This window comes from Lissotriton vulgaris, chromosome 1_1 (genome assembly GCF_964263255.1).
Source record: "Lissotriton vulgaris chromosome 1_1, aLisVul1.2, whole genome shotgun sequence".
Classification (NCBI taxonomy): Eukaryota; Metazoa; Chordata; class Amphibia; order Caudata; family Salamandridae; genus Lissotriton; species Lissotriton vulgaris.
The window spans coordinates 1,845,496,308-1,845,524,206 of NC_141685.1; the positions used below are offsets into that span (position 1 = coordinate 1,845,496,308).

The following is a 27,899-nucleotide window of genomic DNA, read 5'->3' on the forward strand; positions in this document are numbered from 1 at the left end:
ATGGGTACGTTCAAGAGAGGATAGTTCAGTCTCAAGTGTGTCTCACGCGCGTGCGCGCTGTTTGTTCAGTGCAGCATTGAGGGCGATGCATTCGCCCCGGAGAACATCCCAAGTAGTGAATTCTGAGGTGTCTTCCGGGGGATTAACCTTAAATAATTAAGTGATAGCAGCTCTTAATTTGGTATAAGATTCTTTTCCGCGAGCGAGGGAGGGGGTAGAGTACCATTTGGGCGCTGCTGGGGCGTTCCCCCGCCATTGAAGACAGACCGAGTACAAACTGTGGTCGGAAATTGATAGGGGGAAAATCTTATCGTCCTGTAAGTCTCCCCGTAGTGACTGATTTATGAAGATATAATCCAGCCTGGAGTATGTACAGTGGACGTGAGAAAAGAACGTATAGTCCTGTGTTGATGGGTAGAGTGTACGCCAGGTATCTAAAAGGCCTACGTCTCGTATGCGTTGTTGTGTTCCCCCGGAAAAGGAGCCCGCATCTGCCCTTTGCGCATGCGTACCTTCATGGTCTTTCTCCCAGATTAAATTAAAGTCACCCAGTAGAATTAGTAGGCTTCCGCAAAGTCCGTTAGTTTCCCCAAGAGTGTGTGTAAGAAAGTTGTCTAACCTGCGTTGGGGGCATATAAAGCCACAAAGGTGCAAATTGCCCCCCTTAAGCGACCCTTGACCATGACCCAACGGCCATCTCTGTCGCTTTGGACCCCCAAGGGTTGAAATTGAAGAGCAGCGCAGAAAAGTATGGCTACCCCGATGTTTTGTGAGAGCCGAGGATTTGTAAATTAGCGGGAATTGCTTATGCTTAAGGCGTGAGTCATCGGCTCTAGCTAAATGAGTCTCTTGTAGCGCCACCACATCTATATGGTGGTCGATTATGTATTTCCAGACTTTGAGACGCTTCTGCGGGAAATTAAGACCTTTTACGTTCCAAGTTGCATGAGTAATCAGCATCATATCACGGGAAGATAAACAACCATCCCTCTATGCCCAAAGGGACCCATCGGAGAACCTCTCGAACCCGACCAGTTAGAATAGTGTGAGACACTAATCTGCTGACAACATCCTCTCCTAGCATCACAATCCCCGCATAGACAGCAGTCAAAAAGCTGCAGCCATCAAACCCCCAAACCTCCCCAGCATATCCACCCACAACGCCACCACCACATACCCCAACCCACCCACAAACCCCATGTGAAACAAGAACAAAGAAATACCAATAACAAAAGCAAACAAAATTCTTGATCTCTTCATGGGGTCGAAAAGGCTCCTCCGAGATCATGGGGGACTTCGGGTCCGAGGACCCGGTTCACACCTGCCCCTGCGGGTAGTAGGATCAGGAGCATAGTATGGCGATGCTTAAAGCCAGGATAGGCGTAAGGGGAGCCGGAGGCCAGGCCCGGCCCACCTCCAGAGAGGAACAACAGGGAGCTATGCCCAACGTGGAACATGAACAATATCTAATGCACAGATCATATTCTGCGACCTAGGCACTGGAAGTCTCAGGAAACAGTCCTATAAAGTCATAGCAAAAAAAGCAGCCTCAGTTTTACATATACAGTCTGCCGGCGGAATGAAACTTCCCCCCCCCCGATGTAGAGTTACCAGAGTCGCATAGGCAGGGGCTGCAGCGGGGCTCAGGGAAGTGACAATCCCGACTCACCCGGTAGATGCAGGCCCCCACCGCAGGACATCAGAAGGAACTAGATACAGCGAGCTCCAGTGCGGGACAGCATCGAGGTGGGTGGTCTACCCGGAGGGTCAGATGGAAACAATCACCATCTCGCCTTCAGCGACTAAGCTGAGGATGAGGAAGAATCAAAAGTAAACAACAGCAGTCTTACGTAAAGGGCCTATCTGGCCCCGGAGACCTCTCCCCAACTAGGGAGTAAAAACAACTGCAATAGCAGAGGCCGCAGCGGGGCATAAGGAAAGTGCATTCTTAGCTCTTCCGGTAGGTGTAGGCCCCTGTCGTGTGTCACCAGGAAGGTCGAAGAACAGCAGCCAACATCGTGAACCTACGAGGGATTGTGCAGGCAACCTGCAGGATGGACCAGAAGCGTTCAACGCCTCCTCCTATGCGACCAGGCTGAGGATGACGAGGCTCCTTTGGTAGCATTACCATTCTTACCCTGGGTCAGGCCCTCCTCACCGGAGGAGATGCCTAGCAAGTCCAGGCCTTCCTGAAGGTATGTGATATGGCGTCGCTTGTTCTGGAATTCAAAGCTGAGTCCAAAAGGGTATGTCCATCTGTAACTAATCTTATCATCACGTAGTTTAGTGGTAATGGGTCTGAGCTGTTGTCTCCGAGCCAAAGTAGATAGATGGTGCAAGAGTACTCTTGGAATGCAATGGACTCCCTGGCTCGAGCCGCCTGCAGGACCGCTTCCTTAACCTTATACGGGTGAAATTTAGCCAGGACATCGCTCTGCCTTTTCTTCTCCCCCTGTTGCAGAGACCCCACCCGATGGACTCTGTCCAATTTTATTTTGGCGGTCTGTGGGGATAGAATATCCGAGAAGAGACTTACCACGAATGCCTCTAGATCCGGCCCTTCCGCGCCCTCTTCCAGGTCTCTGATGCGTATATTTTCCCTTCAAGCCCTGTTCTCGAGGTCTTCTGCCTTGAGTTGCGATTGTAGTAATTGCTCCTTAAACGATCTCACATCCTCACGGAATTCGGTAGAGAGTCGCTCTTGCTCCTGGTGGTGAGCTTCGAGGTCAAGGACTCTAGTGCCAATGGAATCCACATCTTGTTGCAGGTAGGATAGACAGTCAGGTCAGATCGTAATTGGTCAATGGAGGATTTGATGTCTTGGCCAATGTCCTTTCACAGTTCTGCTTTGAAATCCTTAAACATGGCCAAAGGATCCGTTTTCGTAAGGGCCATTGTGGCGGCACCTGCGTCTCCCCGCAGTGATTATCGCTTTTCTGCAGTCGAGAAAAAATCCGAGACCTTGTTGGGAGTCTTGGCCATTGTCTTCTTGGGTGGCATAGAGCGTCACCTCCGGATTTGCGTTGGCGTGAGTGAACTCAGTGCCCCAATATCCGATTGGAAGGCGACTTTGGGGGCGATCCACGGACAGCCCTCCCGTTGCGTCGTCTCGCTCCGTGGAACCTGCTGAAGGGCCCTCTGAGTAAGTCAGCTAAGCATCCCCCAGGGATAAGAAGATATCACCAGCGCCTCATGGAGGCAGCGGGGTCAAATAGGCAGCCATGGTTACATGCACGGGGCGGCTCTAGTGGGTCACCACTGCAATGAGGACATGGAGGCACCTCAGGATGGGAACGGCACAGGTCAAGGCCAACACATGTGGATCCTCAGAATGGGGGAGAGGCGGGGGTCCAGGAATGTCAGATAGCTGCACTTCGCGTGCCTCAACCCTGCAGGGCAAAGCTAGTATGTCTCCACGCCCAGGGAAGCGTGAGAATGGTTTCAGTATTCGAGGGGCCCCTCATATCCAAGCCAGCCGGAAAATGAAAGCAGCATGCATTGGGCGCGAAGGTTCTCCACAACAAACCGCAGTGCGGCCGCCATTTTAAGGTCATGCGCCCGCGGCAGAGAAAGAAGGGTCAGCTAAGCCGACCGGCGCTAATAATTGCTGATGTTGTCCCCAGCGCATGCAACACTTGCTTCCCACGTCGCGATCCAGCCGCTGGATCCTGTGCCTTTAGCAGGGGGACGCTGTCGGGAGATGCTGCTCAGATCGCGCCGCCATTTTGTCCCGACGCGTTCTCAGACAGCAGCATTAAATAGACTGTTCCCGGGGCGATCCGCCTATGCCGCCCCTCTCCGCCGATGCCTCACATGGACACACTTCTGGACCGTCGTTTATGGCCGGTAAGAGCTGCTGCGATCGCCGCAATAGGTGCCGAGACAGCGCGTGAACCGGGAGCCGAGAAGGGTTACGTCCGTTCGGCCATCAGGCCCCCCTGCTCATATCTTTTGAAGCTAGGAAGCAAATTGAAATTAAGAATTAGTAGAGTAACCACAATTGTGTGCACAGGTCGGTAGCCCTTTCTCTAACTGCCACACAAGGAATACGTATTCCCCTGAGCTTCCACCACTCATCAAACTCCATTCCAACCCTCTAGGTCCATGCCATTTCAGAACCCATTCAACACAGTAAAATGACATTCTCGTTTATTTATAAAACCCTAGGACATTTGTTTATAAAAATCACATTGAGAGTGGCATTATTGTTCCAATGCAAACATAAAAAGAGACTACAATCCCTCTGTTATTGTGATATGTGCACATCTCGCTCCCCTGCTGTGCGCTACTCATGAGCTCATAATCTCATACTTTGTATCAGTGTCCTGACCATGTCCTGCACCCTCCCCATCACACCGAATCCATATGCATACCGTCTTCTGCTGTGTGCAGCTGTCACTCTCTCCAAAACCCAGCATAGGACCAGAGCCTGTACCAGTTTATCCAACCCAAGCCAGCTGAATACGTTTTTATCAGCCCTGTGGAGAATCTCAGCTCACAGCACTTCACCCATGGCCCATGCATCTTCTTGTGTTTGGCCCTCCCCTAGAGCATGAACCAAGTACTTGTGTCCATCCACTGCTCCCGTTTTTGGAGCTACTCTTTTATTTGTTCTTAAGCATTTCGTATGAGTGTTTGTGTTTTCACTCGCTCCATCTCCTCTCAAGCCCAATTGTTTCTTTTCCACTCACCCGCCCCCATCCCTGTTGCTGTGAGCCAGGGAATCAAATGTATGTCTCGGTCTGGAAATCCATATATATTTTTTAAGAATATATTTTTTTTTGCATGATTTTACTTTCCAAACAATATGGTGTGGTGTATGTGATTTATTGCTCAATCCAATATAATTGTGATCTGCAGGAACATAGTAAAACAGCACTGGGGAGCTTGGCACACCGCCTCTGTGTGTAATAATATTGTACGTGAAATAGAACAGCAGTGAAACCCATAAACCAAACTGGGACTGGGTATAGAGGATATATAGGGTACAGTGTCCCAATAGGTATCAATCTCAAAGACATTTTGAAAAATGCATACAATAAGTATTGCAAAGAAAGAACCACAAGGAGTCTCAGTACTTTTGTGAGATGGTTATTAATCACCAATTTGTTAGCAATTGGAAGCACAGTTAAAAAGCAGCACTGTACATGAAAACATTCATGAAGCAACCCAAATGACACTTGGTGACAAGGTGATAACAATGTGAAGGTGACGACGCAAGTGAACGTGGTGAACAGCGTGGTCGGCGCAAATTGATTGGGAATAATCAGAGACAGGCTTAACATTGAATATACATGATTACAATGTTCATTTTTAACACAGTTATGAGCCTCGTGATAATACGCCAAGAAATCGCGCTGTGTTTGTCGACGGCGTTTCGATCCTCGGTGATTTGGGATCCTCTTCAGGACAGGGTTGGCGATGATTTGGAGTGCTGCATGGGGATGCAGTTAAATTAAGAGATCGGGCATGGAAAGGAGGTAGCCTAAATAAGGGCGCGAGTGTGAGCCGAGTGGTAGGGCAAATCACAAGAAGTGGAAGAGCCAGTTTAATAGAGGGCCTAACAGTGTGGGCGGTGGTGGGGCGCATGCAATTATTTAGCGTGTGAGTAAGGGAAGATGGGCTAAGGTGAAGGACGGGGATCGGGTGGAGCGGGGAAGCGATAGCGTACCTGAAGTCAATGAACGCTGACCGTGATGGGGGGTCAGTCGTACAATGGTTGTGGGTCCAGGTGATCAGAAATGAAGCAGTGATCTTGGCCCGGGGGTCCAGGTCTCATCGTATCGAGCTGGTGCGGCGCCTGGAAAGAGAGTCTGGGTTAGGACGTGATAGGAGATATCGGCATTAATGGACTGGTAAATTGCCTCCGATGTGGCGGTGGATCGGTTCGGGGGTAGGCAGTTTACCTGAGTTAATCTGGCGCAGGAGCCGAATGAATCCGTGGCGATGGTTTCCCGCAAAGGAACACTGGTTGAATGCGGTTGTCAGAGGAAACCAGGAAGTAACCATTGGAAGGGGCGGGGCCACAAAGTATAAGGGGCGTGGGAACGGAGAGGAGGGAGGGGACCAGTGGTGAGGACTACACCCGGGGGCTGGGTCAGGTAACGAGGAGGAGTGGGAGGAGGCGTGCGGTGGGAGGGGGAAGGGGAGGGAACACTGCGCCGTAGACTCATGGTTAGGGGAGTTGTAATCACGGACAAGAACATGTATTATTAAGCAATCAGGGTCACAGTAAAATAACAAGGTTATAATTGCATAGTGAATACATATCAAGAGTTAAAGGCGCATAGAGGCATGGGTAATTGCAATAAAACCGCACCAAGGGGCGGCAGGGTCAGTTGCATACAGGTAGTTATTGCCCAAGTGAGACCACAAAATTAACTGGCAGTTTCAGATATCCTGAAATTAGGCATAGATCAGGTTCAGGAAGTCTGACTAGGGGATCAAGTAATCACCGTGCTATTCCACTCATCAAAGGTGTTGAGGCCCCTATTTACAGAGTCTACGAGTGAGATCCATTTACATTCAGCTCGGTTTAGGAGTAAGTTTATGTTGCCTCCTCTGGTGGGGAGTCTGAGATGTTCGATTACCTGCCACTGTAGGTCAATGTCTCGATGGCCTTTTTCAATGAAATGCGGTACAAGGGGTGCTGAGAGAACCTGGCAATTGATTCGGCTCTTGTGCTGGATGATGCGCTGTTTTACCATTTGTGTAGTCTGGCCAATGTAGAGTAGATCGCATGGGCAGCGAATGGCGTAGATCACGTTGGTAGTTTTGCAATTGGTGTGGCAAGTTAGTTCATGGCTTTTCCCATTGTATATAAACTCTTTGGTATTGATGGTGAGTTCACATACACTACACCCTTGACATTTGAAATGTCCTTGAATTGGTGCCAGGCCCCAGGCAGATGTGATGGTATGCTTGTCTTTAGATGTTTCTTGCCATGTAATGGCATGTACCAAATGATTTGCAATGTTGTTGCCACGTTGGTATGAAAAGAGAGGTGGATTCTGGAATGGCTTTTCAGATCTTAGCACTGCCCAGTTCTTTTTGATGATGGCACTTATTTTGTTGCTGTCCGGTCCAAAGGTAGAGACAAATGGGATCCTTGTCATTGTTCTTTTGGTTTTGGGAACCAATAGATTTTCACGATGGTAGTACCAGGCACGTTTTTTGGCTCTGGTTACCAGTCTGCGGGGGTAGCCTTATGTATGAGTTTGTTCACAAGAATGTCTGCTTCGCGGAAGTAGTCTTTTCTCCATTTACAATTACGTCTAATGCGTAGAAATTGTCCAAATGGCAATCCATCTCTTAGGCCTCTGGGATGGTGGCTTGAATAGTGCAGCAGGGTATTGCGTTCTGTGGGTTTCCGATAGAGAATGGTCCCCAAGGTGCCTTCCTCGGCATGTATGATAACATCCAGGAAAGGTAGATCGTTTGTTTTATATTCACTGGTGAATTTCAGATGTTCTTGACTGTTGTTGAGCCTATCAATGAAGGGTGTCAAATCATCAGGTGTACCATGCCAGAGGAGGAGGATGTCGTCAATATAGCGACGCCAAAGACCCACATGGTGGAGGTAGGGATTGGCGGGATTGAGAATTAATGATTTTTCTAGGTTATGGCCAAAGAGTATCGCGAAGTTGGGCGCGAAGCAAGCGCCCATTGAGACACCTTTAATTTGTAAGTAGTATGTCTCACGATACAAGAAGTAATTGTTCTGTAGGGCAATTCGAAGTAGGTCCATGATAAATTCCGTTGGGATTCCTTTAGGTTGTGGTCTTGTTAATAACAAATCCTTTTTCTTTGTAACTATCAGTTTCCTTACTAGAACAGCCGGCCATGAACTAGCAGTTTACTTGCATTAATTATCTAAAACTGATGACATCTTCCAAACTGTATTTCTGTAAGATATTTTTATCAGAACTCAAACATCTCTATAGCTCAACGTCCTCGTACTCTCTATAAAACTACTCTTCAACTGTTTAAAAAAATTTAACGATACACAGACGTACTGCAATAATAGTAAACTCTTTACGCTCTGGAAATTTGAATGGTGTGACACTCTATTTCTTTGTACACAAGTTTTCACAACCGTTTTTATTGAATGATTAGGCAAAGCAGAAGTACAGTTCTCCACAGTCAGGAGGGCACTGTCGAATGACAGACATATGGCAATGTGTATACAAACCTAATCACTTGAAAAGCCCCCCGCCCGCCCTCCACCAACCCAACTACCAAAGCCCCAACTACCCACCCCTTATCCCACCCTAACCCAATGCACGTGATCACAATCAGCTTCAGCAGTTGAATACAGTACAGCAATCGTCGAGTGCCCCCCTAGGCCTGAAGGTCCCCATCTGCAGGCAGCCCATCGTCCGAGTCTGTTGGGGGCTCCAGAGTTAACCCCCTGTAATCCGCCCACCGTTTCCAGATCTTGAAATGTTTCCGGGGGCATCCCCTGGCTTCAAATACAGACAACTCCAAACCCATGAAATAATCCAGGCCCTCTTTCCAGGCACCCAGCGGAGGAGCACGCTCACCCTTCCATGCCCTTGCCAGATCCCGCTTGGCAACCACCAGACCCAACAACAAAAGGTGGCGTTTGTAGATGTTCTCGCCCACATTCTCCAAGATGTGTAGGAGACCCAGATTGGGCTTACGGGGAAGGTCCCATCCCAGAACCTCTGACAAACAGCTCCACACACCGTTCCAGAACTGAGTCAGACCAACACAGGACCACACCGTATGCAATAGCGTACCTCTCTCAGTCCCACAGCGCAGGCACTCCGGAGACGCAATTAAGCCAGCCTTCCATAGTCTCTCCCTGGTATAATAGGCCCTGTGCAGGTATTTAAATTGTATCAAGCGGAGTCGCACGGCAATGGCAGCCCCGCGGGGGGATTCCAGGGCCTCCCTCCAGTCATCCTCGTCCAATGGACCAATGTCTGTTTCCCAGGAGTCTTTCAGCGGTAGCAGGGAAGAGGAGCAATGGGTGACCAGTGTTTGGTAGATTCTGGACACTTTTTTATCCCCGAGGTCCCCCATGAAGAGCTTGGCTTCCACTGGACTAAATTCCGGGAGCTGATCCAAGCCAACCAAGCTGGGTGCAAGCGCATGACTGAATTGTAGGTACTTAAAAAATTGGGTCTTGGGCATATGGAATTCAGTGCTAGGGTCTTGGAAGGACTTGAGAGTAATCCCGGTAAGAACATGCCCGAGCGAGGAAATCCCAATAGAATCCCAGCCACTAAACCCTGTCAGCGAGGCCAGTGCAGGGAGCAGACCGTTCTTCCACAGTGGGGTTTCTGCTGTCAGTCTGCCCCACCAGCCCATACGGCGCAGGACCTGTCGCCAAATCATGAAGACCACCTGTGTGGCGCGCGGCAGCCCCCTCCGTTGCCTAGCCGAATACAATAGCGTATGCAATGTGGTATCTCCCATCAACGAGCGTTCGACGGCGTATGCAGGGTCGCTTCTATCGCCGTACCACCATTCATTGAGAACCAGAAGGTGGGAGGCTTGATAGTAGGACAGGAGGTCCGATGTGGCCAGACCCCCACAGTATGTGGATAGGAAGCATGTCCGCAGCGCCACCCTGGCGGTACCCCCCCGCCCACAGGAAGCGGCCCAGTACCGAGTTGACCTGACGGAACCACTGTGGTTCAATCCTATGCGGGTGATTCTGCAATTGATACAGTAGGCGCGGGAGAGCGACCATCTTGAAAATCGCAGACCTACCAAAGATATTGAGGGGCATGCGAGACCATGTCCTGATGTCTGATTGGACTCTTTCCCACACAGGCCGCACGTTGCGCTCCCATGCAATGTCAGCGGACTCAGACAGGAAGACTCCCAAGTATTTCAGACCCCCGACTGCCACCTGCAAGGCCGACGCCCAGGGGTAAACACTCGCCCCCCCCCCGCCCAGCACCCAAAGGGTTGACTTGCACGGGTTGAGAAAAAGTCCTGACACCTCACTAAATATGCGCATTATCTCCAGTATCCGGGGGCCGGATCGGTTGAGGTCAGTCAGGAAGAAGAGGACATCGTCCGCATAGAGCGCGGGACTATCAGATAGAATTGCGCTCTATGCGGACGATGTCCTCTTCTTCCTGACTGACCTCAACGTATCTGATAGTCCCGCTCCCCACACAAAGCCACAAAGCTGCGCATCGATGCGCACCGAAGAGGCCAAGGGTTCCATGGCCAGAGCAAAGAGGTACGGGGACAGTGGGCATCCCTGTCGGGTCCCCCTGGCAATCGAGAATTTCTCTGAGATCGCTCCAGACACTCGCACTGACGCAGTGATGTCGGTATATAGCAGCTTGACATATGAGATAAACACCGGGCCTAGGTTGAGGCGTGGCAGCAGAGCGAACCGGTACGTCCAGCTGACCGAATCGAACGCTCTGTCAATGTCCGCTAGTAATAAAGCCGCCCGCTCCCCGGTGGCCCCCATGGCGTCAATGGCTGCCTGCGCTCGTCTGATGTTGTGTCGCGTCGCCCTATGCGGCATGAAGCCCGCCTGGTCCGGATGGACCAAATCAGCTATATAAGGGAGGAGGCGGTTCGCCAGCGCCTTGGCCAGACGCTTGGCTTCGATGTTAAGTAGGGATATGGGGCGATAAGATTCATGTCGGTCAGGTGGCCGCCCTGGCTTCTGGAAAACTACAATTTCAGCATGGCGCCAATCCTCCGGTAGGCTACCCCGTTCTCGCGCTGTCTCCAGTGCCCTCCTATAGTGAGGTCCTAGCTGAAGATGGAACTTCTTATAAAATTTGCAGGGGAACCCACTCGGTCCGGGTGCTTTACCCGTGTTGAGTTGCCCGAGCGCATCTCCTAGCTCCTCCGCCGTAAGGGGGAGGTCTAGGGATTTCTTTGCCTCGTCGAAAACCGCACGGGGGCAGGTCAGCAATGAATTTGTCAATCGCATCCGCTGGGAGAGTGTCTCGTTGAGCGTATTGCTCCGCATAGTAATGGGCGAAGCTCATCGCCAGGGTTGCTTGGTCTGTTATGGCAATTCCCTCACCGTCGGTGAGGCCCGGCAGTGTCACCGGCTGTAGGGTGTGCTGACATAGCCTATGCAGCATAGTGCAGGACTTATCACCCCACTGATATATCCTGCTCCGCGTGGCCAGCCACGCTTGTTGAGCCTCGTCAAGTAAGACAGACACGTAGGATTGCTGTGCCTGCAGGAGCAGCCGTACCGCCACCTCATCCTCCCTCCCCTGACACCGCTGTTCCAGCACCTCCACCCACGCCGCGGCCGCTACAATGGCCTCACGACGGCGGCGACGGGCAGCAGTACACCATGCTATATCAATGCCCCTCAGAGTAGGCTTCATGGCCTCCCAGACTGCCACTGCGTCCATACCCTCGACCAGATTTTCCAGCCAGTAGTGGGCGATTGCACCTCGCATATGTTGAGTATAGTCTGCCTGTTGAAGATGCCACGAGGACATCCTCCATCGGAATGGTTGACGTTTCTTACGTAACTCAACCTGCACTGCCACAGGGGAGTGGTCGGACAGTCCTCTAGGCAGAATCGTGGCCTCCCTCACCCTATCAAGGAACGCTCCTGGCATAAACACATAGTCCAGTCGTGAAAAGGAACCATGCACAGCTGACACATAGGTATATTCTCGCACCGTGGCATGCAAATGTCTCCAAACATCCACCCAGCCCAATCCGTCCACCATCGCTCTCAGTCTTGTAGGGGAGGTAGCCGCCACCGTCCCCTGCAGTCTTCTGCGGTCTAGGCACACATCCATAACATCGTTCCAGTCACCACCTATCACGGCCAGGGATTCCGGGATATCAGCCCATATTTCAAATAGCCTCTCAGCCAAGGACCACTACAGAGGGGGAGGGGCATACACACTCCCGAACACCACCGGCTCAGCACCAATCATGCCCTTGACAAACACATAGCGACCCAGTGGGTCAATCCATTGTCGCTCATGAGTGTAGGCCAACCTTCAATGTATCAGGACAACCACTCCCCTCGAACCCCTGGAGAACCCAGCATGAAATACCTGTTGGTAACCAAATCTCTGCAGGCTAAGCACCTTTGTCCCCATCATGTGCGTCTCTTGTAACAACATCACATCAGCAGTGTCCCTTTTACCCCAGCGCAAGACCGCCCCTCGCTTAATTTTGTCCAGCATCCCCCTGACGTTCCAGCTCAATATACGCATAGACTCCCTGGGGAGTCCCTGCATTGGCGTATCAACCATAGTCGTGATGAAAAAAACCTCGAGGAGCCCAGAACCCGGTCCAGGCACTCAATGCAACAAACTTCAAGGCATTAGAGATCACGTGCAACCCCCTCAGACAACCCCCTACCCCCCCAGACACCACCCCAACACTGCCCCCCCAACTCCGCAACACCTGTCTCCCGCCCCCTCCCCTATACCTCATGGAACACTGAAGTATCTGTTGCGGCATGGGGAGCTGCGGGCCCAAAACAGAGCGCCCAAAGCCAACCATGCCAATGGATCCCAACTATGCCCACCACCTAAGGAACACCCCCCTCAGGACCACCCCCTAACCGTAGGGGAACGAGGCAGCCCTACAAATCAGAACCCCGAACCCCACTCCACCACCACCCCGTGAGCCCGTGCGAATAGAGGCAATCTGATGTCCTCAACACCAGTCCCTATGGGCCCATCCATGGCCCGTGAGTTATCAGCACTGAGCGCTCATTGTTTGGCTGTCGAAGCAGTCCCTTTGTCCTCTGGCGAGTTCTTAAGCGGGCCAGCGGCATCAGAAGAGAGCCAGATTCCCATAGTGTTCAGTTTTCCTTCCCAGAGTGATCGGTGTCAAGTTGCGTCTCATCAGGCTGGTGACTGCGAGACAAGGAGCGTTTCCGTGACCGAGATTTCCTGTGTCGTTTACCCCTGGCAGCAGGGTCGCCCCTCTCCTGCGACAATCCACGCGACGGACCGGAGCCCAAGCCCGGTTGGGCATTTGGCCGGATTCTGACCGTCTCATCTGTCCACCTGAAAACGTCCTCTGGAGTATCAAAGAAGTGAGTTTTCGATTGAAAAATCACCCGAAGGCGGGCCGGATACAGCAATGAGTATTGTATCTTCAGTCCACGGAGTTTAGCCTTCGCTGCTAGGAATGAGTGGCACTGCTGCTGTACCTGTTTAGTGTAGTCCGGGAAAATCATGATTTTATGATTGTCGAACAAAAGCGTCTCCTTGGCCCTCGCTTCCCGCAGGATGGCATCCCTGTCATGGAAGTTCAATATTCTGGCTATGACCGGTCGAGGCCGTTCTCCAATGGGTGGCTTCTGCATCAGGGCCCTGTGAGCGCGCTCCACCACAAAGCATCGTGACAGAGCGTCCGGGGGGAGCCAGCTCTCCAGCCATCGAGTTAAGAATCTCTCAACTCACCACAGCCCGGGTCTGGCGCCCACCACCGGAGTTCAAGGTTACAGGAGCTGGGGCCGGAAGGACTCACGGATCATGCCACTGTGCCACAGCCGTCGTTTCACAGCTCCACCGGGGCCCAGGTGCCCAGCCAGCAAGGGCCCCCGGGTCAACCCCGGGTCCGACCACTCGCGTCTGGGGGTCGCGAAACTCCAGGCCCTGGCTTCTGGGCCGTCTCACAGGCCACCACAGCCTCACTCATCCCCCGCCACCTGTATAGCAACCCGGGGAGCGAAGGGGCGCAGCAGAGCTCCCAATGGTAGTCCCAGTGTTCAGTCGCCCAGTGAAAGCAGCTCCGTCGGGCAACACCGGGGGACAGTTCTAGGGACGCCCGTCCCGGCCTCAACAAAATTGCGATCCCGGCTCTGTACGTCCGGAGCAGGCCCCAGGGTCCGCCAGCCGACCCGCTATCTCGATCAGTGCAGGAGCTCCGCTCGGCTCACTGGAGGCTCCACTCCCATGCACCAGGATGCAAGCCGCCCCTCGCAGGGGGCTAAACAGCGGGGGGGCACAAATCCAGGCAACCAGGTAGGTCCAGTCGCCCCCGGTCCTGCGCGTGTGCTGGGGTGTCACTCCTGGGGGGCCCTCATCTTCATCAGCCCAGCTGCCACCCAGCTTCCGCCCCGGTCGCTCTGCACTCTCGGCGACGGGGGGTCGCCCAACTAGAGGCCGCAGCCTTCTTCCAGTGCTTCTCGGCGCCGGCACACTCACTGCTGCTGCAGGGTCCCGCCTCACTTCCCTCTGCCGCTCCGCTGGCCGCGCACACCCTAGAACATGGGCCTCGCCGGCGAACCAGCCAGTCGACTCCGGGGGCTTCCGGCCGGGGACCGCCAAAATCGAGGCCCCGGCTGACCACGATGCACGCAGGCCCCGCAGCGCCGCCGCCGCATTCTCCGCCGGCCCGGGATCAGGAGCCCAAGCCTGTACACCGGAGGGTGCTCCTCGTCCTCCGCTACCTCCGCCGCTGGTGTGGGGTGAAATACGGGTCCGGAGGTCAGGATAATTGATCGGATATATGCTGGGCTGGCGGGAGCTCTAGCAAGCTACATCCGCCATCTTCGCCCTTGTAGCCACGCCCCCCCCTTTGTACACAAGTTTACTGAGCCTTGTAATCATTCAACTTGATAAAAGGCTACAGAACACATTTAATGCCCATTGTTCTCCGTGCAATCCAAATGGAATGACAGTTATGCAGGCAAAACTAAACAAACGTTTCCCTCCCACCCTCCCCAACCCTGACTCTTCTTCCTCCACCCCCTCCCAATCCTGCTGCTTCTTCCTCCCTGGGGCATTGCCAAGATCTGTTAGCTTTGCCAAAGCTTGTTAATTTCTTAAACATTTCACAGGGGATGGCATGTCCTTTATCTAAAGGTCAGCAGGATTAAGGTTGTCCCTCCTCCTCTTATTCACGCTGATAGGAGGGCATTATTGATATACAGATGCAGCCCACAGCTGCCCTCTTGCTCTATTTGCATTTGTGATCAGAACACTGAGGCGGCTGTCACCTGCCCTTAATCTCCTTCACTCTAACTCTTTTTTAGGTGAAGAAGGACTGTGGCAGCTTTCAGTCCACTCTTGAGCACGGCTGTTAGGAAAGTGGGAAACAAACCCTCCCAGCCTCACCACTGAGCAGTATGAGGTAGAAGGCATACAAACAGGCATCCTCAAATGTCCACCCACTGACAATGTGGCAGGGGGTGAAAAAATATTTGAGTTCCCCCCTCTCTGCCTTTTGCGTGGTAGTGGGGCATAGAAAAATGTGGGATATGCCACCTTAAGCAAGTTAGCAGAAAAAAAACTGGGTTGCCTGCCGTCTTTGTCCACAGTAAGAGTCAAAGGGTGCACTAACCTACTCACCCTCGGAAGATGGTGGTGCAACAAATACTCCCTCCTGTAAAAATACAGGGTTGCCACCCACCATTGAGTAAATTAGCATGCATTAAAACAAATGGGGATTCCTTGCATTAGGCAAGACGTAAGGGCATAAGAATACATCCTAACCCCCACAACCAGTTCTCATTGACTGTGCTTATTTATTATCAGTTCATGTTGTTGTTAAGGGACGTTTATACCATGTAAATTAATAAGTTTAAGTTTAAGTTTAAAGTATTTATTGAGCGCAACATACACCTGAACGGTTTCTTGGCGCTAAAGTAGAAGACAGCCCACTGAGCGGGGACAGTCACTGAGACAGGGCTGGAGAATAAACGATGGACTAGGGAAGAGCCTGAGGGAATAAAAAGGTCTTCAAAGCTTTGCGGAAAGCGGAGTAGTCAGTGAGAGACCTAAGATAAAAAGGGAGAGAATTCCAAAACATGGGGGCAAGAATGGAAAATTTAGAGCCACCCTGGTTTTTTTTCCGGTAACGGGGCACATCTAGGAGAAGTTGGGCCGAGGAACGAAGGTCTCTGCCAGGGACATAAGCCTTGATGGCCGATGATATAAATAGGGGGGCCAGGCCAGTCCTGGCCTGGAACACCATGCAGCCTAGCTTAAATAGGGCACGTTCCCGCACCGGGAGCCAGTGAAGAGTTTTCAGGAGGGGGGAAGAGTGGTGGAATTTAGGGAGACCAAAGGCGAGACGAGCAGCCTGGTTTTGCACTAATTGCAATTTACGGAGGCTGTACTGAGGGATGCCATTATACAGAATGTTCCCGTAGTCCAGGCGGGACAGGACCAGTGCGGACATAATTAGCTTGAGTGCAGGGAAGGAAAAGAAACGGGAAATAGAGCGAATAGTGCGGAGAGTAAGAAAGCAAGAAGAAACCACAGAACCAATCTGGGAGTGCATAGTGAGTTGATTGTTGAGCTTAATACCAAGAGTCTTAACAGAGGAGACCGGAGTAGGAGGAGAACCAAAAGAAGGGGGCCAGAAAAGAGAATTCCAGGGACTGGAACAACCACCCGTCACCACAAGTTCCGTTTTATCGGGATTGAGTTTCAGGTGGTTGAGGTTCATCCAGTCCCTGATGAAAGATAAAGTAGATTGGAAATTAGAGATAGAGTCAGGAGTAGAAGAAAGATTAAAGATGAGCTGGAGGTCATCGGCATAATTAAATACCGAGACCTCCAGGTGCTGTAGAGAAAAGATGAGCGGAGCGATGTAAAGATTAAAGAGTAAAGGAGAGAGAGAAGAACCCTGAGGAACACCGCACTGGACCTGGCAGGGGGTAGCTGAAAACTCCCCAAGATGAACCGCCTGGGTCCGGTCCCTCAGAAAGGATGAGAGCCAGATGAGGGCTGATCCTCCTATGCCCGCCGCCTTGACACGGGAAAGCAAGATGGAATGATCCACCGTGTCAAAGGCGGCGGACAAATCGAGAAGGACCAGCGCCTGAGATCTACCGGCATCCATGCCCTCTCTGAGGGTGTCTGATACTGACACCACCACTGACTCAGTTGAGTGCCTTGGCCGAAATCCTGCCTGACAAGGGGCCAACCTTCCGTTCTTCTCGGCGAAGGCGCTGAGTGCAGATGTCACATGCCGCTCCAGCACCTTCGCCAAAAAAGGGAGAAGGGAGATGGGGCGATAAATAGCCATCACAGAAGGGTCGGCTCCCGGCTTCTTCAAAATGGGAACGATGGAAGCGGCTTTTAGCGATGGAGTAACAACCCCTCGGGCTAGTGAGTCGTTAAGGAAGCCCAGAGGGGGCGATGAGCAGACAGTGTAAATCTGCTGTAGAATATGAGCCGGGCATATATCAGATGGGGAACCGGACTTAATTTTAGGGAGAAGGGACAGAAAAAGATTTTCCGAAAGTGGAGGAAAGGAATTAAAAGTAGCTGAGGACAGGTGAAGGATGGGGTCAACAAAAGAGGGAGAAGGGGGAGGGATGTTGGATTTAATTGTCGTAATTTTATCGACAAAATAAAAATTCAATGAATCGCAAAGTTTCTGGGAGGGGGGGGGCTTAAGAGTGGTCCGGTTCGAGAACGCCAGATCCTGGGTGATGGCAAAGATCTCCTTTGGTTGATTCTCGGCCGATAGGATTTTCGCCGAGAAATATGCTTTCTTGGCGTCAATGATTTTCTGCTTATAGGTCCCCAGGAGGTGAACGTAGCGGGTCCTGGTACTCAAAGAGTAATCCAGCCTCCACTTGCGTTCAGCCCTGCGAGTGTTAATGTTAATACTGCTGGGAAGCATTGATCCTAATTCAGGGTCAGAGGGGATTGTGCTTGAAATCACTGAAAACAATGATTTACGTTTGAGAAGAGATGAATGCCCATAACAGAACACCTTTAAATCAGGAAATTCATCTATTCAGTTAGCAAGATGATCATCTCCTCACATCATCTATAACATATTGCTAACGTTTCCTAATGGATGAGATACCCATTCCTGAAAGTTAACACTTCATTGGAATGTACAATATTATTATGGTTTAAACAAAGGTAAAAAAAGGCATTTATGGCTAGCTAGACAACTTTAAAGACTCCAGTTGACCTCCCCAATGCACTGCTCATGACTCATGCCTTATATTCTGGATAGCATCACATCTGTGCTTCATACAGGAAATCTTGAATAGGATTGTCGCAAATAGAGTTTGAAAATTCTCCTAGTATGACAACATTTCCCAGTCAACACAAATCAAGTTAAAGAGGCAGGTTTATAGGCTTCCCTGAGTTGGGTCCACCTGAAAATGTTGCTAAACACCTATAAACACATGTTTGATGGTAGGTGATAGAAATTGGGTTTATTGTTGGCAGAGGTATGCACCCTGCCCAAGCAGGAACCACAATCCTAGTCAGGGTAAATCATAAACACATCCTAAATTAACCCCAGGTAGCTTGGCATTGAGCAATCAGGCTTAACTTAGGAGGCAATGCATAAAGTATGTGTCCAACACTTCAAACTGTAAAATAGTGAAAACACCACACAAAAATATAACACACCTGGTTAGAAAATAGAGCTTCATTTAATGAACAAAACAAGACATAAACAACAAAAATCCAATAAGTACAAACTGATTTATGAATTTTTAAAGAATACACTTAAATGTAGTGTTTAAAAACATAAAGCGCCAACCAGGGTTACCTCGTTGCACTAGACCTGGTAAAATCCAAAATTTCAGGCCGACCGCGATGGAGTGTGGGTTGGATACAGGGGCCAGCCTTGGCCAGCTGCAGAGTACTTTGTTTGAGTCGAGGACGAGATAAGAGGAGCAGAGGAAGTAATGCATCATCGACGATCCTTAGGATGAAGGCTATGCTTCAGTTCAGAGTCGCGCCACGTAAGAGATCTATCGGAACTGGGGTTCATGTGCTGTGCAGTCGGCAAAGCATTGCAGTGGGACCTCACAGTGGCGGCGATGCGTCACAGTTGATCTTTGCAGCAGTGGCGATGCAACGATGGAGATACTCCAGTTCCGAACTGCACAACGGCGTTGATGCGTGGATTTTAGCTGGAGCTGCACTTTATACCTACTTCCAAGGGCCCAGGACTGGATTGGCACCACTTGGTGCTAAGACTCATAGATGTCCGAATCCAGATACTGTAACTGGTGCATTGGAAGTCTTTTATGTCCTGGAGACTTCAATTTGAAAGAAACACATTAGTTATAGATTCCTTACCTTATAATTACCCCCAGGCGTCAGACTGCATCCGGAAAGCTTTTTCATCACTAGTCCGTCGTCGTGGTTACCGGGATGATATCGCAGCAGCTACATAGATGCCGCGCTCGCGCGCTGACATCAGTTCTTATTTTTTCCGTGCCACCCATCGCAGATTCGGGAAGAGCGTTAGCTCAGTCATTTTTTTACTAAGATTTTCTTGACTTTTTGTCGACGTCGTGTTTCGAGTCTTCGACTCGAAACCGGTGCAAAAGGGATGCCCGGTTTTAAGGCCTGCGGTTCCTGTAACCAGCTGATATCAGTGACGGAGCCGCAACGGGTGTGCCTCTTATACCTGGAGCGCAACCACGACCCCAAGTTGTGCTCCGACTGTCAGTTGTTGACGCCGAAGGCTTTGCGGGAGCGGTCACGAAAGCTGCTTGAGCGATGACAGTCGGCTCTGCGCCGTTCTAGGTCCCGGTCGAGAGAAAGGGCGAGGGACCGGTCGGGGAGCCATCGCCATTCTGACAAATCATCGAAGTCTTCGCACTTGTGGTCGGGTAAGTCGAAGCATAAGAAGTCGAAGAATCATCATCGCTCTTAGACTTCTCCTCGTCGGTCGGCTGACCAAACGAGGCCCGTGGGTGGTGCTCCTCCCGCGCAGAGCCTGTTGAGTCGACTCCGGGCTTCACTCCTTTTCCAGGGCTTGGAGCTACTCCCGCCCAGCTTCGTACGTTCTATGAGGCGATGCATGCCATCTTTGGGGGTACCGACCCCGTTGGCACACCTTCTGGCCACCGGACTCGGTTGGGGGGGGGCCTGAGTCTTTGCTGCCAAAGGCTCCGGCCCGAAGCCGCAGGCCCACCTTGGATCCAGGCCTAGATCCAAATCGGCACCGGTTGACCTCATTACACCTCCGCCAGCTCTGCTTCCTCTGGCACCACTACCACGTTCAGCGCCGGGCAGCTCCCCGGCCGGTGTCGACCCCAGCCTCCATGCCGACGTTGACACAGAGCCGGACCAGCATTGGTCGATGCCGGATCAGACACTGATGTGTACTTCGGTCCCTGTGTTCCACCCTGGCCAATTTCAGCCTGTTTGGCAGCCAGAGGAGGGTGAGGTTGACTGGGAGGGGTCAGGTGACCCTTTAACTGACCAGATAGAGACTGAGTAGGACAGGAGAGAGGACCTAGGGATGCCAGTGGTCTTGACACTTCACCCGACTTTGGCATGTTGTCTTCACATACCGTGGCTACGGAGGAGGGTGTCTTGTACGCTGTGGTGTTGCGTAGGATGGCCGAGGCTCTCAACCTCGAGCTTCCTACGGTGGCGGTCAAGACTAACCGCCTGACTGAGGTGCTCCAACCGGCAGTAAGCTCTTTTTAGCCCCTGCTGCTGTTTAATGAGGCCTTCATGGATGTCCTTTTGGGCACGTGGTCCAGGCCCAACATGGGGGCACCCGTGGACAGGATGATAGCCCAACGCCACCGTCCGGCTCCAGGCGACCCCACTTTCCTCTCCCAACACCTACCCTGTAGAGCATGGTGGTCCAAGCTTCCACCTCCAAAAGCTCCTTCCCTACGGCTCCACCGGAAAGGGAATACAAGAAGCTGGACCACCTTGGCAAGAACATTTTCTCTTCTGCCAGCTTAGGACTGCGGTCCGTAAACACTGCATGTCTCTCTGGCCGTTATTCACACTATGTGTGGGATACAGTGGTGCAAGTGCTGCCTCAGTGTCTGGCGGGGGCCCGAGCAGTGCTCTCCCAGACCGTTGCGGCCGGGAGAGATGCAGCAAAGTGTATGATCCGTTGTGGGCTGGACACCGCCAACTCTCTGGGCAGGACAATTTCAAAGTCGGTAGCGCCTAGCCGCTGCGCCTGGATGAGGTCCACTGGCTTTTCAGCGGATGTCTAGAACACTCTTATGGACAAGCCCTTTGATGGCCGTCGACTTTTTGGCGACAAAGCAGACACCGCCCTACAGCGCTTCAAGCACTTAAAGGCTACGGCCAAGTCCTTGGTCCTCCCATCCGGCTCCGTCTGCTTTTAGCCCCTTTCGTGGATACGGAAGGGGTAACCCGCCACGTCCCACCAAGGGCCACAGGCCACAGCAAGTTACACAGTCTTTGCGCGGCCGGGGACGTGGAAACAATCGGCGAGGTTCCGGGGGCCAGCGGGCAGGCCAGTCCTCCAAACCCCCCTCTGCCGCCGCCTCCAAAACCTTCATAGTCCATCCTTTCAGGCCTATCAAATGCCAGTGGGCGGCAGGATTCGCCATCACCTACCCCACTGGCGCACCATCACTTTGGACAGGTGGGTTTTGCAGATAGTCCGAAGGGGCTACTCCCTCTCCTTCGAGACTACCCCTCCAGCCATGCCACCTCGTTACCACCACATGTCGTTGAATCATTTGGCACTTCTCCAGCAGGAAGTTTTGGCTCTCTTGGCCAAGGGAGCCATTGAGCGCTTTCCTTTCCCAGAAGTAGGTTATGGTTGCTACTCCCACTACATTCTGGTTCCCAAGAAAGAGAAGGGCCTGCGTCCTATCTTGGACCTCGGGGACGTCAATCGCTTCCTCCGGAAGGAGAAGTTCAAAATGTTGACGCTTGCTCGGGTCTCATCTGCCCTCGACCCGCAAGACTGGATGGTGGCGTTGGACTGGCAGGGCGCTTATTTTCACATCACCTTCCTGCCGGCCAACCGGCGTTACCTGCGGTTCATGGTAGGCCACGAGAATTTCCAGTTTACCGTGCTCCGTTTTGCCTTACCTGTGCCCCTCGGGTGTTTACGAAGGTGATGGTCGCAGCTCATCTGCGCAGATCAGGGGACTCACTTTTCCCCATATCTCGATGACTGGTTGTTGAAGGCGGGATCGCCCCAGGCAGTCGTTTCCCACCACCGCCTGCATTGCTGGGGTTCTCCATCAATGTGCCGAAGTCGCACCTGATTCGCTCTCAGAAGCTCCTCTTCATCGGAGCGGTTCTGGACACGGCGCAGTTTCGGCTCTATTCTCCCAAACAGTGAGTCAGGGACATTCGAGCTCTGATTCCCATCTTTCAGCCCTTGTCCCGGGTTTCAGTCAGAATGACCCTGAGGCTGCTGGGCTTCATGGCCTCCTGTATCCTGCTGATCAATCATGCCAGGTGGCATATGCGGGCTCTGCAGTGGGACCTGAAGTTCCAGTGGGCGCAAAATCAGAGGAATCTGTCTGATTACGTCCAGATCTCGGAGGGCACTGCTCAACAACTGCAATGGTGGCTCACGAACCAGGATTGGGTCAATGGCAGATCCCTCTCCCTTCCCCAACCATAATTCACAGTGTTGACGGATGCCCCCCTTCTGGGATGGGGCGGCCACATGGGAGAGGCGGAGATCAGAGGCCTCTGGTCTCCAGCACAGTCCGGGCTCCACATCAACCTTCTGGAGCTCTGGGCGATTAGTCTTTCACTGAAGGCATTCCTTTCCTCTGTCCAGGGAAGAGTAGTGCAGGTGTTCACGGACAACACCACCGCCATGTGGTATTGCAACAAGCAGGGCGGGTGGGGTCGTGGACCCTATGTCAGGAGGCCCTTCGCCTCTGGACATGGCTGGAACATCAAGGCATTTCCTTGGTGGTTCAACACCTGGCATGTTCTCTGAATGCTAGGGTGAACAAACTCAGCCGCAGGTGCATGATGCATCACGAATAGCGTCTTCACTCGGAGGTGGGGCAGGGTCTCTTTCAACAGTGGAGAGAGCCTTGGTTAGATCTATTCGCCACCACAGAGAACGCGCAATATCAGCAATTCTGCACGTTGGAATTTGCAAGGCAGCACTCGCTCAGCGACGCTTTTCGGTGCGAGTAGAGTCGCAGTCTGTTGTACGCCTTTCCGCCTATACAACTTCTGCCCAGAGTGCTGAAGAAGATCAGGAGCGACCGGGCCCAAGTAATTCATGTGGCTCCGGATTAGGCACGAAGAGTCTGGTTTCCTCAGCTGCTCAACATAGCCATCGATCCTCTCATCAGACTGCCTCTTCAGGAGGATCTTCTGTCGCAGCAGCAGAGGACGGTCCTCCACCCGAATATTTCCTGTCTCCACCTCCTTGCATGGAGATTGAACGGCAGCAGTTGACATCTTTTGACCTGCCTCCCAAAGTCTGTGACGTAATCTTGGCAGCCAGGCGTCCCTCCACTAATACAGTATTCGCCTGCCGGTGGAAAAAATGTGTTGCATGGTGCACAGCGAAAGCTGTTGATCTCCTTTCTGTCCCTCTTTCTGAAGTGCTCTTGTTCCTTCTCTCTTTTGCCCAGCAGGGCTTTGCTGCTCTGGGCACTATCAAAGGCTAACTTTCTGCCATCTCTGCTTTCGTTTGCCTACCAGATCAGCCTTCTCTTTTCAAGTCCCCGGTAGTTAACTGTTTCTTGAAAGGCTTAATGCATCTTTTACCTCCAATTCCATTTGTTATGCCTCAGTGGGACTCGAATCTTGTGCTGACTTATTTGATGTGCGCTTCTTATGAGCCGCTTCACAATTGTCCTTTACATCTTCTAACTCTGAAGAATACTTTCCTGGTAGCCATCACCTCTGCTAGAAGGGTGAGTGATCTCCAGGCTCTTTCTTTAAAACCTCCTTTCCGGTCTGTCAATCCGGACAAGGTGGTTCTCAGGACGCGTCCATCCTTTCTTCCTAAGGTAGTCACTGCCTTCCACATCGGGCAGACCATTACTTTGCCCACCTTCTTTCCGCCTCTGCATCCTCCAAAGGAAGAAGAGAGGCTCCACTTTCTGGACCCAAAAGGTGCACTGTCCTTCTATCTGGAACTCACAAAACAGTTCTGGGTGGATGATCAACTGTTTGTTGGCTACCTGGGTTCAAAGAAGGGTCAGGCCATACACAAATGCACCATTTCTCGGTGGGTCTTGTTGTGTAGTAAGGCTTGTTACTCTCTAGCTGAAAAGAAGCCTCCAGTGGGGCTGTGCGCTCCCTCCACCAGGGCAACAGCAGCCACTACTACTGCCTTGGGAAGAGGAGTGCCTCTAAATGACATCTGTAAGGCGGCCCTGTGGGCATCACTGCACACGTTCACCAAACACTACTGCCTGGACAGCCAAGTCCGGAGAGCCGCCTTCTTTGGTCGTTCTGTTCTCCAGGACTTTCTGGTGTGATCTTGGTTCGCAGACCCACCACCGGGGTTGGTATTGCTGGGGTATCTATTCTAAGGTAAGGAATCTATAACTAACATGTTTCTTTCAGATGCACAAGCTACTTACCTTCGGTAACGAAATATCTGTAAGAAACATTAGTTTGTTAGCTCTTCACGTTCTCCCCGCCCATCGCCCAAAGCGAGACGCGGAAGGTAGTCGTCCTGCTCCGCCCGCAGAGCCTGTTGGATTGACTCCGAGCCTCCCTTCCTTCTTGAGAGCCTGTGGTAGCCCTGCCCAACTTCGTAGTTTTTACAAAGCCCTCCACTCCATCTTTGGGCAGCCCGACTACGCTGGAGCGCCTTCTGGCCTCAGTTGGGGTTTCTTGGCCTTCGAGGCTGGCGGCTTCGGCCCGGCACCGCTGGGCCCCCAAGGATCCAGGCCTGGATCCGATCAGCAATGGTCAACCTTACAACACTTCCTCTGGTGCTTAATCCGTTGGCTACACCACCCCCCCAACCGACCTCTGACGCTGCTTTTGTCCCCAACCGACATCGACCCCAGCCTCCTCATAGACATGGACATGGAGCTGGACCGCCGCCGACAGGTACTTTTGTTCCCCTGTTCTACCCTGGTGTTCCCTATCACCCTGGGTGGCAACCAGAGGAGGGGAGGAGGACTGGGAGGGGTCTGTGGGCCCTCTTGCAGACCAGTTGGAGGAACTGGACTGGAGAGAGGAGTTGGGTGAGGCCAGTGGTTTGGACACTTCTCCTTACCGTGGCTACGGAGGAGGGAGCCTCTTATGATGTGGTGTGACGTAGGGCGGCTGAGGCCTTGAACCTTGAGCTTCCTACGGTGGTGGTCAGGAATACCCTCCTGACCGAGGTGCTTCAACCGGCAGCAGCCTCTTCGGAGCCCCTGCTGCTGTTCAATGAGGCCCTCACAGACATCCTTCTGGGTACTTGGTCCACGCCCAGCACAGGGGCCCCTGTGGATAGGATTATTGCCTGACGCCATCGCCCGGCACCGTGCGACCCCATTTTTCTCTCCCAACACCCTACCCCAGGGAGCTTGGTGGTCCAAGCCTCAACTTCCAAGGGTGCATTCCCTACTGTTCCACCTAATAGGGAAACCATAAAGCTATATCACCTTGGTAAGAAGATGTTTTCTTCTGCCAGCCAGGATCCGCCATCACCTCCCGAAGGTGGCACTCTGCAACGCTTTCTGTCGCAAGTGGAGTTGCTGTCTTCTGTACGCCTTTCCGCCTATACCACTTCTGCCCAGAGTGCTGAAGAAGATCAAGCGCAACCGGGCCCCAATCATCCTTGTGGCTCCATATTGGGCACGAAGAGTCTGGTATCCTGAGCTCTTGGACATGGCCATCGTTCCTCTGATCAGACTGCCTGTTTAAGAGGATCTTCTTTTGCAGCATCAGGGGACGGTCCTCCACCTGAACCTGTCCAAACTCCACCTCCTTGCGACGAGATTGAGCGGTGACCGTTGACAGCTTTCAACCTTCCTCCTGAAGTCTGTCATGTAATCTTTGCAGCCAGGCATCCCTCCACTAAAACAGTATACGCCTGTAGATGGAACAAATTTGTGGCATGGTGCACAGCAAAGGCTGTGGATCCCATTTCTGACCCTCTTTCAGAGATTCTCCTCTTCATTCTTTCTTTGGCCCAGCAAGGCTTTAGGCACTCTTAAAGGCTATCTTTCGGCCATTTTGGCCTTTCTTCGCCTTCCTGATCAGCCTTCTCTTTTCAAGTCTTCTATTGTAAATCGTTTCCTTAAGGGCTTTACTCACCTGTTTCTTCCCATTCCTTTCGTAATGCCCCACCTGAACTTGAACCTTGTTCTGACTTACCTTATGTGCGCTTCTTTCGAGCCACTACATAATTGTCCTCTCAGGCTTTTGACCCTCAAAACTGCCTTTCTGGTTGCATCCCTCTGCTTGCAGGTTGAGTGAGCTTCAGGCTCTTTCTTCTAAACCTCCTTTCCTGGCTGTTCATCCAGACAAGGTTATCCTTCGCATTAGACCTTCTTTTCTTCCCAAAGTGGTTACCTCTTTCCACATAGCACAGACCATTACTTTGCACACCTTCTTCCTGCCCCCGCATCCTTCTAAAGAGGAGGAGAGGCTCCACCTTCTGGATCCAAAACGTGCGCTTCCATTTTATCTGGATCACACAAAACAATTCCAGGTGGATGATCAGGTCTTTGTTGGCAATGTGCGCGCCAAGAAAGGTTGGGCCGTGCAAAAACAAACCATACTCCGATGGGTCGTTCTTTGCATTAAAATTTGTTATTCCTGGGCGAAAAAAGTAACCTCCAGTAGGGTTGCGCGCCCATTCCACCAGGGCGACTGCAGTCACTCCTGCTTTGGGACGAGGAGTCCCCCTTCATGACAACTGCCAGGCAGCCATGTGGGCTTCGTTGCACACGTTCACTAAACATTACTGCCTGGACAGTCAAGCGAGACAGCTTCTTTAGCCGCTCCGTTCTTCAGGACTTACTGTTGTGAAGTTTGTTTGCAGACCAACCTCCCGGGTTGGTATTGCTTGGGTATCTATTCTAAGGTAAGGAATCCATACCTAATAGTCTCTTTCAGATGAACAAGTTACTTACCTTTGGTTACTATATATCTGTAAGAGACATATATTAGTTATGGATTCCTTACTGCCTCATCCATCCTCCCCATTTTACAAACTGACTTCTAGGATTAGGGACTCCCTTACTCTAGTTTTGTGCACCAGTGATCAGTGTCTTGAATGGCTCTGCGCTTCTGGCATGGAATGTCATGTAAAGAATGGACGTCCGCTCGCAGGGGCGCCGTCTAAGTAGATACTGCAACGTCATTCTGGCGACCACAATGCTAATGACGAGCGCAAAGTCGACCGACACCACCGATGGACGCACAGGGGTACTGCTGAAGAAAAATTGCGGGATCCAGTCTGACGCCGGGGGGTAATTCTAAGGTAAGGAATCCATAACTAATATATTATTCACATACAGATATATTGTTACCAAATGTAAGTAACTTGTTCAACAGTGACGCAAGTAATTTTGGAAACAGCCACTACAGTTAACATTTATAGGTGTCATTGTTTGACATACCATTGAATTTCATTATGTTTATGCAATTTCATTGTATTTAATGAGATGAAAAATATTTTATCCCTTCAGGTACTACTTTCCTACCTATGAAAATGATACGCTGTTGTGCACTTTAACAGACAGTGATGGAGAATTGACAAATGAAGATCGAAATGAAGATGTTCCTGTCATTGCAGAAGATATATCAGATCTGGAGAACCTCAAGCACAGCAGTGTCCTAAACCAACTACTGCGAGAAGAACACATTACAAAATGAAGACAACATATGTTAACGATTTCACATTACCATTCTTGTTTAAATTACCTTCCATGCATAAATAAATCATGTTTTATTTTGTCACACCTGCAGCTACCGTTCTGGTCTTAAATTATTAATCTCTACAAGTATCTTTCTTTCCTTTTACTATTGTCTATGCTATACACGACTTTCAACAGAGGACTGACAAAGCATTTGCTCTTATGTTCTTATATGTTTCATGTACATAGCAGTGGGTACTACTCACTGCTTGTAGACATGATGATTTCTCCAGTGGTACTTGTGTTTTTTTATACGTACAACTCCCCAAAAAGAATGTTTTTTAACTTTCAATTGTATATTGAAATTATAATTGCTATGTCCCCAAATATATTGTATTCAGATATTAAGAGCAGAGTGATAGGTTATATTGGAAAT

General features: G+C 51.4%; 1 protein-coding gene across 1 annotated transcript in view; it reads left to right on the forward strand.

The window, feature by feature from the left end:
• The window catches only part of ZNF277 (zinc finger protein 277), a 602,005-nt gene extending 574,431 nt beyond the window's left edge, over window positions 1-27,574 (forward strand). The window contains exon 12 of the mRNA XM_086919306.1: window positions 27,296-27,574. Within this exon, the coding sequence (XP_086775432.1) occupies window positions 27,296-27,482 (187 nt within the window). The 3' untranslated portion in view covers window positions 27,483-27,574. The remainder of the gene's footprint in view (window positions 1-27,295) is intronic.
• Window positions 27,575-27,899: the final 325 nt, after the last annotated feature.